General features: G+C 39.6%; 2 protein-coding genes across 2 annotated transcripts in view; both read left to right on the top strand.

The window, feature by feature from the left end:
• LOC126769108 (tolloid-like protein 1) overlaps window positions 1-18,430 on the top strand; it is a 110,330-nt gene that overhangs the window by 15,659 nt on the left and 76,241 nt on the right. The window lies entirely within an intron of this gene.
• On the top strand, window positions 10,065-11,847 carry LOC126769199 (translation initiation factor IF-2-like). Its single transcript, XM_050487839.1, has 2 exons — window positions 10,065-11,648; window positions 11,821-11,847. The coding sequence occupies exons 1-2, from the start codon at window positions 10,065-10,067 to the stop codon at window positions 11,845-11,847; spliced, it is 1,611 nt and encodes a 536-aa protein (XP_050343796.1).

Genomic DNA, 18,430 nt, shown 5'->3' with positions numbered 1-18,430 from the left:
GTACCCATATTGGTGGATCGGTAGTGGAAATTACAAACTTTCTCCTCAAGATAAAGTTGTTGTTGTTATTATCTCCACAAGTATTAATATTGTGATTTTTTTATGTCTTATTATTACAATTTTATATGTTACTTTAATATAAATAAACGTTACATTGCGGAAAGTGACAGTCATCTCTAAACTATATCCGTGACAAATAGTAATAATGTCAAATACACAATAAAACGGCGTACAATGTAAGAAACCGGCGCCAGTGGTCGTAAATACATAAAGGACGAGGCAAATCCATCAATGAGATAGATACGAGATTGCTTGGTCCATTTGCCTTTGGGCCTTGACTTGAAATATCTAGGAAAATATTCATCAAAGGGTATTTGATTTCAGTAAATATATTTGTTTGTAAAACGTATTTGAAATCACATTACTGTAGAAAATACTGTAGTATAAAAGTCTGTCTGTATAGTATTACAAACATCAAAATGATATTATAATACTAGGGGTATCATATTAATGCTTTTTTTTTCTAAAATCTCCATCGTCATTGTTGTTCGTGCTTTTAGTGTATCTTTTCTATTTTCTATTTTTTATGTACCTTTATTTCCAGGCAGGAAATTTTAAATAGGATCTAAAACTTGTAACATTTTCTTGTGTGTAGGCTTGTCTTCTATTTTTCAGACAATAACCAGCTACCAGGGCAGAATAAGGGTCGAAATAGAATGTTTACATAGAATGACAAACATAGAAATAAAATATATATATTATGCGGCCAGGAACCTTCAAACATAAAAATATCTTTTTAAGAAAAATTTTTAATAATATAAATTTCATTAAGAAAAAGACAGTCATTTGTTCTTTTCTTAACTTAAACCAATTAGCTGATTAACTAAGGACACTCATTTAAAATCTATTGTAGCGCAGTTCAATTCTAAAAATAAAACAATATAAATAATTGATACATTGTATTTTTGTATATATATTTATACAACAATTTATACAACTATATATAAATAAAAAATTATATATACAAAAATAAATAAATAATATATATATATATATGTCGTGAAACAACAATATTTTTAATTAAAAGTAGCTGAATTGACTATAGTAGTAACGGGTAAACGCGGTGACTTCTTTCGTTGTTGAAGTCACGTGGACAGAGTCGTGTTGGGGAGTGGGGTGACTGTTTATAAAAACACTTGCATCCGAGAAATGGGACTTGCGTTTGAGAAACCGACCAGTCTACACCTCCAAGGCGAAACTGTCGGTTTACCTATTTAGTACCTAATTATACTTGTGTATTGTGATCTGTAACAATAAATCCTTGTTATACCTACATTAAGTTATTATTGATACAATATCGTGATGGACCCCGTACCACCAAATTTAGAAGAAGACAGCTCTATCGCTCAGCCGTCGCTGCCGCCGACATATATATATATATATATATATAATTTTGTATTTATATATAGTTATATTTATACGTTCTATACGTTGAGACAAAATAAAAGATAATTTCTGAAAAATTTTTATATACTCTGTCAGTGTAGGAAGATAAAATTTATGATGACGAAAAATATATTCAGAATTGCCGTAATCAACTGTGTGTAAATAAAATGTAAATGAAAAAACATGTTGAGTAACTTTTCATACGGAATTTGTTGTCCGCTTTGAACACATGATGAAGAAAATAATAGCAACATCGTTAAATGTTCGGTGCGAGTTATACATATAACAATAAATAATAATCTTTGTTAATTATAGTGCATTTTTAAACCCAACTTTTACTATACGATGACGTAAAGGATCACATGGGTAATCAAGGATTTTACATTCAGTGCTTACAATTGATGGTGAACACTTACCATTTCCACCAACCCGCATTGGAGCAGCGTGTTGGAATAAGCTCCAAACCTTCTCCTCAAAAAGGGAGAGGAGGCCTTAACCCAGCAGTGGGACATTTACAGGCTGTTACTTTACTTACTTACCATTCGGTGACCAATTTGCTAGTTAGCCACTCAAAATAAAACTAAATGTTAAGTGCGTTAGAAAACTTTGCTAACAAATCAAATTTAAGTCTACGCCAGTCAAGCCGCAGAACGCAACTAGTTTAAATAAAAATATTAGAACGAATATAAAAAGGCGGTCGCTTCGAGATAACATTCAAGAGTTGTCATTTGACAATGTTTTCCCTCGAACGTAAAAATGTTTCATTAGATCACCCGGTTTTATACTTTTATAAAAAAGTATAAAACCAAGGTAATAGCGAATTTTAAATTTTTAAACTTTTAAACTTGAGATATGAATGAACAATTTAGCAAATTATTTTTTGTTACGACTTTACCTGTAGCGTGTGTGCTTATCTTGATGAAAGCTATAAAATTTGGTGCGTTTTTGGCGTGACATATTTTGTCTAATCTCAAAATGGTATACAAATACGGACCTTTTTCGCCTTGATGTTTTCAGTGTTTGAAAGGGTCGATTAGAATTTGAAGATATAGGATAACTCTGAAATTAAAATTGTGCAAAATCTGTTATTAGAGTATATTTTTATTACAATCCTCTAAATGTATTTATTTACGTATTCTTTACTGCATATAAAACACAAACAAAAACGCTGCTAAAAATAGCTAAGCTATAAAGCTTGCAAAGCCTTATCACCTACAGTAATTTCTTCCAGGCTACCTCTATCGAAGATTAACGACAGACAAAAATATAGAGCATACTGTGCACTTGCAATTCACTTAATTATGATAACAAGTATAGGATATGTGAAATAATATAAACGACGTTTAAAAAAATGTCTTATTGCAGTTTGACAAATGTCATGATATAGGGAATTCCATAATTTGATTTGTCCAAATTCCTGCAAACATCAATTCTCTTTTTCAATCAGGTATATTTTTTACAGGAATACGTTTACAAAAAAAATAGAAGTTGTATCCATTAATTTTATGTTTTCTTTAAATTCTATTAATGAACGTGACGGTTCACAATATTTATTTTAAATAGGCTTCCACAGAATTAAAATTAAAAACTGATACGAAAAAATCATTGTGACTGATTAAGTTTTTTACAGATAAAATATACTGACCAACTGGCATCTAAAAATTTAACATATAATAGTAATGTTATCAAAAAACTAAAAATTAATTATCTAGATTCGAATTTAGTCGGTCAATGAGGAGCTAGACCGATTAAAGTTTTTTTTTCACGTGTTTTTTATGTTGACTTTCAGATTGCAAGCTTTCTTATAATAATTTTTCTTCACTGAGTCCAATTAAAGGTGAAATATAAATACAAATTAGACACAAAAAAAAACTCAGGTGCTAGTTCAGATAGAACACGCAATCTTTTCGGCATGTATCATTAGATGAGGAAAAATATTTGACTTAATGTGAATATAAACGGAGAAGCCTTAATTAGGATTCCTTTTTAACATCTTTCATTTTAAACTTAGCGTTAAAACTTCAGAGCTTACAAAGGCAACCCGAGTGATCGTTATTTTACCTCTCACAAAGACTGTGAGTGCTTTCATAATAAGATCCTCTTATATTGGATTTCGAATTCTTTAATCATTGTTAGTACATAATATTAGTGTTCACACTGATCATATAAAATTAAATAATTGAAAGTGCCTCCCATTAATTATATTGAAGAGTAATTATATTTAATTTTATTTGAATTTGCATTATATATATAAAAAAAAATTATAAAATAGGAAGGCGGACAAATGGGCCACCCGATGGTAAGTGGTCACCAACGCCCAAGATATTGGCATTGTAAGAAATGTTAACCATCGCTTACATCGCCAATGCACCACCAACCTTGGGAACTAAGATATTATGTCCCTTGTGCCTGTAATTATACTAGCTCACTCACCCTTCAAACCGCAACACAACAATACCATACTGCTGTTTTGCGGTAGAAGATCTGATGAGTGGGTGGTACCCACCCAGACAAGCTTGCACAAAGTTCTACCACAAGTGATATGATAGTAAATACGTTTTTTAAGATATAAAAAATAGAGTCCTCATATTAGCAGTAAAAGATGCAGCTTATGTAATGTCCTCCAGACCGATTTCGGCCACGGCGGCCGATCTCATGAGAGATTAGCCAACTGCGCAAGAGATATTATAGTGTACAAGTGTGTGTGCAAATACATGTGCACTCTATTCCCCAACTCTCATAATCCGATGGGACGGCAATCCGACACGACAGGAAAGAGTTTAGGCGCAGGACCCACGGCTTTACGTGCTTTCCGAGGCACAGGAATAAATACACTTCCAACTTCCAGACTGCGGGCTGCTACTGAGAATTTTCTGTCAAAAAAACCCAATAACTTTTTATTGGCCCGACCTGGGAATTGAGCCCAGGACCTCCGGGTCTGCGGCCTTACATCAAGCCACTAGACCAACGAGTAACTTATGTACTTTTATATTATAAGTTGCATTTAAATCGAAAAAACATAGACTAATTGTATTAACAGTAAATTAACAGATCCCTATATTCAACTGCATTTGGTTAGCAGTAGATACTGAGGTTCAAACCCTGGATCTGGACACTAAATCAAATTTCAGGTTTTCTGTCAATAATTTCTCATTAGTAGCTCGGAAGTTGGCAATGATTATACTACCGTCTCTCCGAAATGCCGTTGGTCCTGCGCCTGAACTATCTTTGGTCATGTCGATTTTTGTTGTGTTTGATATCTTGGCGATTGAGAACGGATTTAAAATGGTTTTTTTATCTGTTCTTAATAAGATACATATACATATTATTACATAGCTGGGGATTAAAATATGGATAATACCGTCTGAAACTTGTTAACATACCATTATAAAGGTTTTACAATAAATATTATTCAAATACTACGAAAATCTCTGAGGTATCAATCAGAGGAAAAAAGATCAAAGATCTATCAGGCACCTCATTTATGATATCAGTACGCGTTCAAATTGACAAAAGGTCTCAAATATATATCCGTGAATTGTTGTGTCTGATTTAGTATGACGAGGGTGTCTGAAATCTTTCGCAGGTGTTGGCAGATAATATTATATAAAAATAATGTTTGGGAATTTAGCAGCCTCCAAAAAAGAATTTAATGCAATAACAATTTAAAGTACTTAAATTCATATTATTGGTAACGAGCTTTTTTACATCCTGCGTTGCGATGCCTGAATGAATAATTATTCCAATGATACTCTTTCTCTGCCTATTGCACTCTGATGGTATTTGCCTTAAGCCATCATGTAATTTGCCTTTTTTCCAGGTGAATTTCCAAATGCCATATCTATAAGGGAACTTTTTAAGCAATCTGCTCATCTATTAAATTTAGCGTAACTTCTTAATGCTATAAACAATATTTAATTCAAACTTGTTTTAATTATTTCTTATATCTGCAGAATTTAATAGTAATATTAGTATCGTTGAAACAAACCGGCTTGTTAAACACACTTTTCATTTCAAGTATTATTATTGAAGCTCTTATATTACACTGACTTGAATGCTTTGCTTCGTGGTATTTGCGATAAAAATGAAATTAAAATCTTTGTAACCACATAAAAAAATGGTTTAATGCTTCCAATATTGATTACTAGCTTTGCTTAATTAACAATCAATATGTATGCCATACACAAACTATTACCATTGTCCATTTCTAATGAACGTTTGTGTTTATATATGTATATTATAATTAAAGACTTCACATATTTTACAATTCTTATCATGTCTAAATTATTGGTATGTACATAATTAGATTATGCAATAGTTTTTTTTTCCTTATAAAATCCTATTTCTTAATATAGGATTTGATATTTGTACTGATCACGAAATTATGATTTAGGTTGCCAGAAAAGAAATAATACATATTAAAAAGTGGATTAATACATATTAATATTATTTCGAAATCTGTCCGTTTTATTTATATATACAACTACAAATAAATAATATTTTTTTATATATTCTTGTTAATTAAAAAAACAACTCAACAACAACTTACCTATATAATTAGAAGCCTTATTAAGCCTTTGTAAATAAATTTATTCATTCATTCATTTAAGAGTCGTAAAGTCAATAAGCAAAAATCTTGTCTTCATTGGAGAATTGGAATGTATTCAACCAAGGTGCTTCAGAGCTGGCTGATAGACATATGGTAGAACTTCAAGGCCAATATGCGCAGGTTGACGACATTTGAAGTCCATAGATACCTACCGCAAAGCGATCTGAAGTATTCAGATTGGAATATGTCACAATACAAATTAAAATAAAAAGCAAAATCATCTTATTTTTCAAAATACCCGAATCAAATAACATTCAAGCAGTGCCCAACGCAGAAACTTTTAAACAAATCAATAGCCACCGCTGTAAGTAAAAAGCGGGTGTATATTGATTTCTTAAAATAGTCTCCAATAGGAACTCAGCCGTACCCTTATTTGCGAGACGTGACCAAGTGGTAAACAGGCTGTCGAGTGCGTGCAATAAAGCCTCCACGAGTACCGGCTGTATTACAGCCCTCAGGAGAAGATTTCACTTCGGTTGATATATTTTCACTTGGAAATTGTAGCAATATAAAACAAATTTATGACATTTCACATAGTAGTTGATTAAGGTTTGGTTAGAAAATAATTATTTTAAGGATCCACAATAAATCTTTGGAATTAAAGTAAAGTAAATATAACAGTCTGTAAATACCCACTATGGAACTTAAGTCTCTTAGTTTGAATCTATTTATGATTGGTGCTTAAGATTCACTGACATATTCGAACTACTGAGTTATTTCGTTTTTATTTATAAAAAATAATTAATTAACATTTATAACTTATTCATTTTTTCACATCGTATATGCGAATTTTAAGCGACGGAATAGTAAGTTAAAATTAAATACAGCTACGTAATGATATCTAATTCATTTAAGAAATAACTGTTTAAACTTATTCAATTAATATTGAAAAGCCACAGGACTCCAATCTAGAAAGGGTTGAAACAGAACTATTTCTCATCCTGTCAAATGTATCCAGAGTTAATGTTTGAAGTGAAAGTAATTCATTCATTGTTTGCCCTTTCACAAATTGTAACTAAAGCGTGGCGCTATTACGATTCTTCAATCGAAAGCTAAAACAGCCCTTTCAATTTTCACAACCACGACTGTGACGTCAGCAAACTTTGAATTTACCGATATCGGAATATTTTCTCTTATTTCTTGGAAAGGACAGTATTTTTTTATTTTTTTATTTTATTTATTTTAAGGACCACTAGTAGCTACTACATGTTTTAATGACAAATGTAAAACAATTTAGTGAAAATAGCTAACATGTGAAGCTTTTTAAAGTAGCCACAACAATTACAATATTTGTTTTAAAAATACATTAACACATAATTATAGCAACATGAGTAGAAAGATTAAAAAAAAAAAGTCCAAATTGGTACAAATTAAAGATCATAAAAAAATAAACATGCACTTAATAAAATTAAAATTAATAACACAAATAGTTTGAAATTGATATAGGTACAAATTAAAATTAAATAATTCATTAAATTCATGCAAAGTTTACGTTACAAAAAAATTACTAAAAATATACTAATTAATACAAAATAAAATTAAGATAACATTATTTATTTATTATTTATTTTTTATTTGCATCTCTCAACAATTCTAGCGCCCGTTTACGATAAATCATGGCAGAGTCATTAAAAATATCTAGATCTTGACAAAAACCATTGTACAACCGTGATGATCTAGGCATTGGTGCATTACATCCTAATTTCGTTTTTGATATTCTGACATCAAAAGTGCCCAGAAAACTACGAACATTGCGCCTTGGAATACGATAGTATATCTTTTCAAGTAAGTAAGTACAGTCGATCTCGTTACGAATTATCTTAAATAGGAAAGAGAGATCTAATAATTGTCTGCGTACAGAGAGACTATCCATATTAAAGTCTTTCAAGAGATTGCTGTAATTTTTATTAGATTTATTGTATGAGGTTTTTTTGTTTCTGGATAGATGATATACAAATCGCTTCAGTATGACAATTTATCTTCGTTTTTCGATTCTGATTATTATGTAAAAAAAATTTTAAGTTTTAGAAGAAAATATCGTAACAGCCTGTGAATGTCCCACAGTTGGGCTAAGGTCGCCTCTCATTTTTTGAGCAGAATGTTTAGAGCTTATTCCACCATACTGCTCGAATGCGGGTTGGTGGAATACACATGAGGCAGAATTTTAGTGAAATTAGACACATGCAGGTTTTATTTTCAAAACAATAAAAGACCTATACGATAATTGCTTATCCCCGATAAAGTCGGGATGGGCCGCTAGTATATAATATAACTTATTCAATCAGATTTAGTTATTTTATCTATAACCAAAAAATTATTCACAATATTACAATATTCGAAACATAAAACTCATTAATGTTTTTTATTAATACAAAAACATCAACATATTTTCACGCTGTTCACGTATTTCTTGTGATCGTGCATTAAGAAGATTCATTGTTACGCAAATACTTTTCGTAATCATTTTTAAGATGCAGCATCGGAAAACTTCGAAAACATGAACACGAACGAAAATATATTTAAGCTTTATGTATTAATTTTATTAAAACGCAACCTTCGTCTTTGAGGTTAAAAATTGCATCCTTCGAAAAATTAAAATATTATATTAAAATCGGTTTAGTATTTGAGCCGTCAAACTGTAAAAGACAGACGTAGCTACTTTCGCTTTTATGATATTAGCATAGATTACCTTGCAATACTGCTAGGCTGTTCTGTGCTTAGTACGTCGTCGTTGAAAGACTTAATTTGCCCTGTTGTGCACTATCACTGCACGCACTATTACCAGCCGGAAAGGCTTGGAAGTCAGTGCCAACTTCAGGACTCCGGAGCCTAATAACCTTTTATTAATTTGACCCAGGTTTCGAACCCAAAATATCAGGATTTTCATCCTCATAGCCCCTAGAAGATTGGCAAATTAAATTTAATTAAAGGCTAATTGGAAAGTTTAATTAATAATAATGTTTCAAACATTGTATCAATGAGTGTTAAAAAATAATAATAACGGAATTCTACATAAAATCTTTCTTAAGAAACGGTGATAATTATATGTTTAATTAACACAAGATTCGTAAGCCGATTTCAAATTAAAGTACATTTTTTATTAATAAAAGGAAACAGATTTATCTAATCAAATACTTTTGTTTCTCCATAATTAAGCTGACGTGAAATGTCAGAAAGAGGTATGCTACATTGACCATAATGATTATAACATTTCAAGAATACAAGCACCAAAATAGTATATAACCATAAGTCGATTGTCAACATTTTACGATTGAGTAATGGAAGTGAGTTTTTACTATAATATATCACTGCAGTAACAAAATAAAAATTGAATAATATGTTAGAAGCATTATTGACACGGGAACGTAGATTAAATATTACATATGCGAATATGTGTAATTACAGGCACAAGGGACATAAAATCTTAGTTCCCAAGGTTGGTGGTGCATTGGTGATGTAAACGATGGTTAACATTTCTTACAATGCCAATGTCTAAGGGCGTTGGTGACCACTTACTATCAGGTGGTCCATATGCTCGTCCGCTTTCCTATTCTATAAAAAAAATTGTATGTACGTTCTTTTTCAGAAATATCAGTGGTAGGGCTTTGTGCAAGCTCGTCTGGGTAGGTACCACCGGGCATTCGTCGTTGACCGTCGTAGCGTGCGGACGTGTTCGTTATCTCGAGCGAATGTTGCTAAGCAAGTTACTAATACTAACTGAAGCGAAACATCGTGGCTTTGGCTGCGTTATCTATGCGTTGTGGATGTTTTTACGACTACTTTGGCTTTCTTTAAGGGTTTTTGTTGTTTCTGTTGTGACATATTCTGAACTCGGCTGTGCAAATGGATTGTTGTTTCGTCTTGAGATTGGTTATGTTGGTTTTCACTGTTGTTTGTTGATTTGTTTTTGTTGTTCAATTATTTTCATTTTTTAAATTTATATAGGGTATTTTTGTTTTCTTTTGTTTCGTTTGATTGTTCGTTGGTTTTTTTTTTTTTTTTTGTTCTGATGGACGTCGACACGGAGTTGTCGTCGTCCGACGCAAATGCTGGGCGTAAACGCCCACTTGTGGGCCTCGCGCTCTTTGATTCCGGTTCGGATACGGAGACCGAAATCAGATCGGCGGCGAAACGTAACAGTGCTAGCCGGGGGAAGCTCACTTCCAAGGGACGCGGAACTGGCCTCGCTCGCGCCAAAGCCGAGCTTAAAGCAAAGGCCGCCGAGGCTAGGGAGGAGGCGTTTGAGCGCTCCTTGAGAAGTCGGGCTTTCCGTAAGGAGACGGCTGTGATCGCGCTTGACTCTGAGGAATCCTCTTCCTCGGAGGTCCGTAGGGAGGATCCCCTAAAATTGGGTGCAGAGGAGCTGCGTGCGGAGGCTGGTCGCAATGCAGCACTTATTCTGGAGATTGCCCAGAAATCCAGCAACCTGAAGGGTGGCTTCATCAAGAAGCTCAAAGAATCTGCATCTTCGCTCCAGTCCATCGTAGATGCTCTGGCATCAAGGACCGAGGCGGAAGAGACGCGCAGGCTTCGCGCTGATAATGGCCGCCTGCGCAAGGAGGTGGACAGCCTCAAGACTGAGTTAAAAGCCCACCGCCGTGAGTTTGCGGAAATGCGGACCACGGTGGCAGTGGCAAATGAGGCGTCCACCAGTACTGTGCGGGACACACAGGCTTTGGAGGAATTTAAGGCCTCTATAATGTCGTCGGTGGGCTTTATGATTAAAGCTCAAATGGAAGGAATTCAGGACCGTCTCCTTCCAGCTAAAGTGCTCCGTCCCCCTCTGGCCGCGGACAAGAAACAGGCTGTAATGCAGAAAACTGCACCTACATACGCGCAAGTGGTCCATCCGACCCCACCACCGAAACCCGCACAGGCGCCGAAACGGGTGCCTGCAGTCGAGTCAGTCCCGCTGGCACCGACTACGTGCCTATCAGCCACCCCGACCACGTCGGAGTCCCAACCACGGGAGGCCCAGGAGACATCATGGTCCACCGTGGTTAAAAAGGGGAGAAAGAAGAAAAAGGCTTCCCCCTCGGCCGCAGCGTCCGCCACAGTACCATCAACAGTGGCGAAGGCTCCGCCGGTGGCCAAACCGAGGCTGGTTGCTCCTCGCAGGGCTGCAGTAATGGTCACTCTGCAGCCGGATGCGCAGGAGAAGGGCGTTACATACGCTCACATACTGGAGCGCGCGGAGCAGGGCGTTAAGCTTCAGGATATTGGAATCTGTGGCGGCCTTAGGGTCCGACGATCGGCGACGGGAGCCAGACTCCTCGAGCTGCCGAAAGCACAGGCGGAGCAGGCGGATAAGCTTGCTGAGAAGCTCCGCACTGTGCTGGATGGTGTCGCTAGCGTCGTTCGACCTGTAAAGCGAGTGGACCTTAAGGTGACGGGATTGGATGATTCCGTCACCAAAGATAAATTGGTCGCTGCAGTTGCTCGTGCAGGGAACTGCTCCCCTGACTCAGTCAGATGCGGAGTGTTGCAGCGTGGTCCCGGATATATGGGAATGGTCCGCGTCACCTGTCCTCTCACAGCGGCGAAGAAGATATCAGATGCCGGTCGCCTCCTCGTAGGGTGGAGCTCGGCCAAGGTATGCGTATTGGAGCAGCGCCCTTTGCGCTGCTTCAAGTGTATGGGCCTTGGCCACACGAAGGTGCTTTGCCCATCCAAAGCGGAACGGGGGGGTCTATGCTTCCGGTGTGGCGTAGATGGCCACAAGTCGGCGGGCTGTACCGAGAAACTGCGCTGTGCTGTGTGCGCAGACGCTGGCAAGCCCTCTGGGCACGTGATGGGATCAGGGGAGTGCAACCCCCCCATCACAAAGGGTACGGTGGTCTTAGGCACCCAGACTACCACCAATGTCGGACGGCGCCAGGCCGAGGAGGAAGCTTCAATGTCAACATGAGCACAAACATAAAGTTCCTCCAGACGAACGTCAACCACTGCGCCGCGGCGCAGGACCTGCTGCTGCAGTCCATGGCGGAGTGGCAGATCGACCTGGCTGTGGCCTGCGAGCCATATTATGTCCCTCCCCTACCTAACTGGTTAGGAGACTTGGACGGCACCGTGGTGGTTATTACCCGGAGTGAAACGAGTTCTCTCTCACTCATTGAGAGGGGCTCGGGTTACGTAGTGGCAGGGTGGAGAGAATTCGTTGTTGTGGGTACGTACTTCTCTGACAACCGCGGCCAGGCGGAGTTCGAGATTTATCTCGGCTCGATCAGAGCTGCGGTGACCAGGCAGTCACCGAGGCCAATACTGGTCTTGGGCGACTTCAATGCTAAATCACGTGCCTGGGGCAACCCTGCCACGAATCCGCGAGGAAGGGCTATTCAGGTGTGGGCACTTCTCTCCAGCCTGTCCCTACTCAACAGGGGGCAGGTTTACACGTGCGTGCGGCAACAGGGGGGGTCCGTGGTGGATCTCTCTTTCGCCACCCATGTTGTAGCACGCAGAGTGTTGAATTGGAGAGTAGAGGAGGAGGTGGAGACTCTGTCGGACCACAGGTACATCCGGTTTGAGATCTCTACTTCTCGCAGGTCGGTGGAACCCTCTAGGGTGCCAACCACGCTTCCAAGGTGGTCTCTTAGCCAGCTAGATCGTGAGCTGGCCAGGGAGGCTGCCATCGTACAGCGATGGGGTTCCACAGGAAGGTGGGAGGGCGCCAGTGCAGAAGAGCTAGCGGGCCACATGCGCAGTGCCCTCAAAGAGGTCTGCGATGCTGCCATGCCTAGGTTCCGGCATAGAGCTCCGCGCCGGCAGGTGTATTGGTGTTCGCCCGAAATAGCAGAGCTTCGGGCGACGTGCAGCCGGGCGCGAAGGGCTTACGTCCGTTGTAGGAGGCGCAACGGTTTTGATGCGGACTTGGAGGGACAGCTATTGGCCGCTTATCGTCAGCTGAAAAAAGACCTACAGCTGGCGATAAGTCAGGCCAAGGAGAAAGCTAGGGAAGAACTACTGGCGGGCCTGAACCGGGACCCCTGGGGGCGTCCGTTCCGCGGTGTGCGTGGAAAATTCCGCACGCAGGGTGCCCCCGTGACAGAGACAATGTCATCGGATCTCCTCCTGCGCCTGGTCGGGGAACTTTTCCCCCATCCAGGTGAGCATGTCCCTCCACAGATGGTCCCTCGCTCTATGATTGACGACACAGTGGCTCCACCACTGATCACGGAGCGGGAGATGGAGGTGGCCTTCGACCGCTTGAGGGCCAAAAAGACTGCGCCGGGCCCAGACGGGATTCCAGGGCGTGTTCTATGTGACGCTCTGGAATACCTAGGCGTAAGGCTTCGGGAGCTGTTCGACCAATGTCTGTGCAGCGGGCAGTTTCCGAAGCCTTGGAAAGAGGGAAAGTTGGTCTTGTTGCCAAAGCAAGGTCGACCGCCAGATTCTTCCTCGGCATACAGGCCGATTGTGCTGCTGAACGAGACGGGCAAATTCTTCGAAAAAATTCTCGCTGCCCGTCTTATTCAGCACCTCGACGAGGTGGGGCCGGGTCTGTCAGAGGCTCAGTACGGGTTCAGGGCGGGTCGATCAACTATCGACGCCCTGGACGCCCTGAAAACCCGGACCACGGATGCGGTGGCCCGAGGGGACGTAGTTCTGGCGGTATCGATAGATGTTGCGAACGCCTTCAATAGTCTTCCTTTCGAGACTATTGGGGAGGCACTCCGATACCACGGGGTGCCTTCCTATCTCAGGAGGCTGTTGGGGGCATACCTCCAGGACCGGGTAGTCCTCTGGGAGGGGGGCGATGGGCGTCTTGTCCGGCGTCGGGTAGGCTGTGGCGTTCCACAGGGGTCAGTTCTCGGCCCAATTCTGTGGAACGTTGGCTTCGACTGGCTCCTGCGGACATCCGTCCTTCCCAGAATGGGGGTGTTGTGCTATGCGGACGACACTCTCATCACGGCGACAGGGCGGAATTATCAGGAGGCGGCTCGCCTGGCCGAAGTCGGTACGTCGCTCACAGTGGACCGCATAGGAATGTTGGGCTTGAGGGTCTCCATCTCAAAAACGGAGGCCCTCTTATTCCACGGTCCACGTCGAGGCCCCCCTCGAGGGGCGTTTATCACCGTCCAGGGGACAGTGATTAAGGTGCAGGCCCACATGAAGTATCTGGGCCTGACCCTGGACGGAAGATGGAGCTTCGGGCAGCATTTTGTCCAACTTGGCCCGAAGCTCATCAACGCTGCTGCTGCCTTAAGCCGGCTCCTACCAAATGTAGGAGGGCCGGAAACGCCATGCCGGCGATTATACGCTGGTGTTGTGCGGTCCATGGCTCTGTACGGTGCTCCCATCTGGGTGGACGCTCTCACCGCTCGGAACAAGGTTCTCTTGCGAAGGCCGCAGAGAATCATAGCGGTGAGGGTGATACGCGGATATCGTACGGTGTCGTGGACGGCGGCAACACTTCTCGCGGGCGATCCGCCTTGGGAGCTCCAGGCGGAGGTTCTCGCGGAAGTGTACCGGTTCCGGGCGGAAGTGAGGTCGCGTGGCGACCGTCCAGGGTTGGAGGAGGTGCTGCGAATCAGGACTCTCGCCCAGCAAGCCCTGATTCGCAGGTGGGAGGAGGATCTGAGGTCCCCATCAGCAGGCCTGGCGACAGTGGAGGCGATCCGTCCCCACTTGAGTCGCTGGGTAACGAGAAAAGGCGGCACACTGACCTTCAGACTGACTCAGGTGCTTACTGGACATGGGTGCTTCGGTAAGTACCTGCACGGAATAGTCAGGCGGGAGGTAACGCCCTCCTGCCACGAGTGTGGTGCGCCTACGGACACGGCATGCCACACTCTGATGGAGTGTGCCGCTTGGGGGCCTCAGCGCCTTTCCCTGGCGACTTTAATCGGCGGAGACCTTTCGCTGCCGAGCGTGATAAATGCCATGCTTGGTAGCGAAAGGTGCTGGATGGAGATGGTCTCCTTCTGCGAAAATGTCATGTCGCAGAAGGAGGCCGCGGAGCGGGAGCGCGAGGAGAGGGCCTCCGCTGACCCGCTTCGTCGAAGAAGACCGGGGAGAAGACGCCAGCGCTATGCGCATCTTCTCCTCCCGCCGTGAGTGTCGCCGGGGCCAGAGGGTCTCTGTACCCCGAGTACCCCCTAGGATTTGGAGGCCCGCAGAAGCGGGCCAACCGTCGGGACGGCACGGTAGTATGCGCAAGCGATCCCGTGACGTCCCCCGACAAGATGGAGTGGGTACCGCTGGTTTTTAGTGGGTATTCCGGCGCCTTCAGCGCCGGCGAGTCCCACATACCCCCCCACTTTATGTGGGGGAAACACATAAATGTGTTTTTCCAGCGAGAAAAAAAAAAAAAAAAAAAAAAAAAAAAAAAAAAAAAAAAAAAAAAAAAGGGTAGGTACCACCCACTCATCAGATATTCTACGGCAAAACAGCAGTACTTGGTATTGTTGTGTTAGCTTTGAAGGGTGAATGAGCCAGTGTAATTATAGCCACAAGAGACATACCATCTTAGTTCCCATGGTTGGTGGCGCAATGGCGATGTAAGAAATGTAATATTTCTTACATCACCAACGTCTATGCGCAGAGGTGACCACTTACCATTGGTTGGCCCATTCGACTTTCCGCCTACCTATTATATAAAAAAAATATTTACTAAAGAAAAGAATAATCTCAATAATAAATTCCCAAAGTCCCAATTGAAAGGCTGGCGTCAGAAGATAGAGTAACGACCCGGGACCCTTTCCTTTGTAACCTTTTATTTGTCACATGTCTATTTACCGTATACGCAAAATACCTATAATATATTAAAGCCTGTTTGGTGCAGTGATTAATGATTATGCCTTTTCTGTTTAGGGTTACCGGTTCCATTCTATTTTAATTACTGTTTAAATTTCGAAACTGGAAACCTTTTTTTACCCTTTTTAATTTATACAATTTATTGTTTATATACCTACATTTTTTTTAAGTTGCTTAAGATTCCTTTTTAGTTATATGATATGTATTTGCAAATCGTGGTATATCATACACAAACTTATTACTAATATATTATTAAAGAAGTATTTAAGAAACCTTTATAAATGTGACATCGTTGTATTATAAATTAAAAAATTAAAAATATATCAAGAGATACTTACAAAGTAAATACATAGTAAATTTAATACGTGTAAAGTTTTTGATGTATACTCTTTATTAATATTATAAAAACGAAGCAAGCAAGGCAGCAACTCTGCCTGTCTATTGCGCTTACACTGCTAAACCATTAAATCGATTTTGATTAAATTTGATTTGAAGCTAGTTCGAGTCCCAAGGAACGAAATACAGCCTACAGCCTTATAGACTACAGTTATTTATAAATATTTTTCACTAATTAAAATGACAAAGTTACAGTCACAATTTTGATTGAATATGCTAATTTTTACTGAAAAATAACGAAATACTTTTAGATACATATAATAGTTTAATATAAAATGAATATCAAGTTACTACATACAAAATATTGACACAACAAATAGGTAACAAACAAAAAATAACTTTACACACATCAAAATTCAAATCTATAATAATATAAAGGTGAAGAGTTAGTTTGTATAAACGCCCTTATTTAGGGCTATATCTGATTTGAAAAAATCTTCAGCATTATATAGTCAATTAATTTTCAAAGGTTATTGACCACATAATATCATTTCGGGGTTGGAGCAGTAATGTGAAACCGTGTAGCGTATCGTCTTCCAAATGAAGGGCAGATTCTACTAATCTATAACGATTATGACATGTTTCCGTTTCAATTCTAAACCAACTTTGACAATTCTATATTTATTTAAATCGGAAGCAATGATATGATGTTAACATATATCGTTACGTCAAAATTAGGCTTAATTGAAAACGTTTTTTTTTATAGACTAGGAAGGCGAGCAAATTGGCCACCTGATCGTAAGTGGTCACCAACGCCCTTAGACATTGGCATTCTAAGAAATGTCAACCATCGCTTACATAGCCAATGCACCACCAACCTTGGGAACTAAGATGTTATGTCCCTTGTGCCTGTAATTACACTGGCTCACTCGCCCTTCAAACCAGAACACAACAATATCAAGTAACGCTGTTTTGCGGTAGAATATCTGATGAGTGGGTGGTACCTACCCAGACGATATTAACAAAGCCCTACCACAAGTATTTATATTTAATACCAATAGTCGATAATTAAATTAAAGAAAAGAAAAACGGATAAACGGTAACGATTACGCTTCGAGTCGATTGCAACGAAGTGTCAATTTGTTATTAGAATTGGTCCCAATTTTTATACATCGATCTCAGTTATAAACGATTCTTAAATACAGGATGCATCCATGGACTAAAATCTCAGGCGATAATAAATAACGTGCAGTAGTTAGGATTGATTTGACAATGTCATTGTATCTTCATCGCGCTGAATTGTAAGGACCGGAACCCATCAACGCTTCAATCGAAACGGAAGAGAGAAATTAGATTTTATGAAAAACTTTAAGCTATGTATGACAAAACTGTTAAGCTGTTTGGGGTCATGATCTTCATTCGTAGATGTCGCTTTACGCAATAAACACAACATTAAACATACTACGCCGCACTGACATAGTGCGCAATTCTACATAACAGCATTACTTACTGTTTTCCGTATGTTGTATTTTAAATGATAATAAAATAAACGACAAGAAATATTTGAAAATACCGTTTTCTTGTACAACTACGGCTTAATTCTTATAATTATATGAATTCGCTCGTTCTTTTTAGTTGTTAGTTGATTCGATTTTAATTGATCTGGACATTTAACTGAACAAAATTTAAATCAAATTGAAGCAACAAAAATATATTTAATAAAATATAGTGCAAGTTATTAAATAATTTAAATTTATAATGATTTACAAATCGGTTAGTTAACTGAAATAGAACCGTGGTAATCCATCATTAGGTAAAAAAGGGCAACAATTTTAACGAACCGATTAGGTCTCATCACATAATTTTTTTTGACACTAAAATGTACATACCTATTCCAATCCCAGAATGAGTATATACAAACATACCACGCGATTTGCTAATCGGTTTTTTATTAATATATCTCTATTTATAATACAGCACTATTTCCACTTAACTACTTATATTATACTTCTAAAATTCCGATAACAGCTTCGTAGACATTCAAAATACTATTTTGCAAATTGAGAAAATTTCGTCCATAATTCCAAATTATATCTGTGTCGATTGCAGTTTGCAGGACTGATTTGTTTTACGTACAGATATAAATCAATGGGAAAAAGCTGCTATAATTCTTGCCACTATTCCAGGCGGTCATAATTTATATCACTTACCACCAACCATCGGCTCGTCATTCTAGCGACTAGCTCATAAGATTCCCAAGATTCATTATAAGTCCGGAGTTAAGAT

This window comes from Nymphalis io, chromosome 6, assembly GCF_905147045.1.
Source record: "Nymphalis io chromosome 6, ilAglIoxx1.1, whole genome shotgun sequence".
Taxonomy (NCBI): Eukaryota; Metazoa; Arthropoda; class Insecta; order Lepidoptera; family Nymphalidae; genus Nymphalis; species Nymphalis io.
The sequence above is the reverse complement of the archived record's forward strand: the minus strand, read 5'-3'. Positions and strand labels throughout refer to the sequence as shown.

Coding starts and splice junctions, on each gene's coding strand:
- LOC126769199 (XM_050487839.1), top strand. CDS start 10,065: ATGGACGTCGACACGGAGTTGTCGTCGTCCGACGCAAATGCTGGGCGT. Junction 11,649..11,820: donor TAGGGTGGAGCTCGGCCAAG/GTATGCGTATTG, acceptor CTGTGTGCGCAG/ACGCTGGCAAGCCCTCTGGG.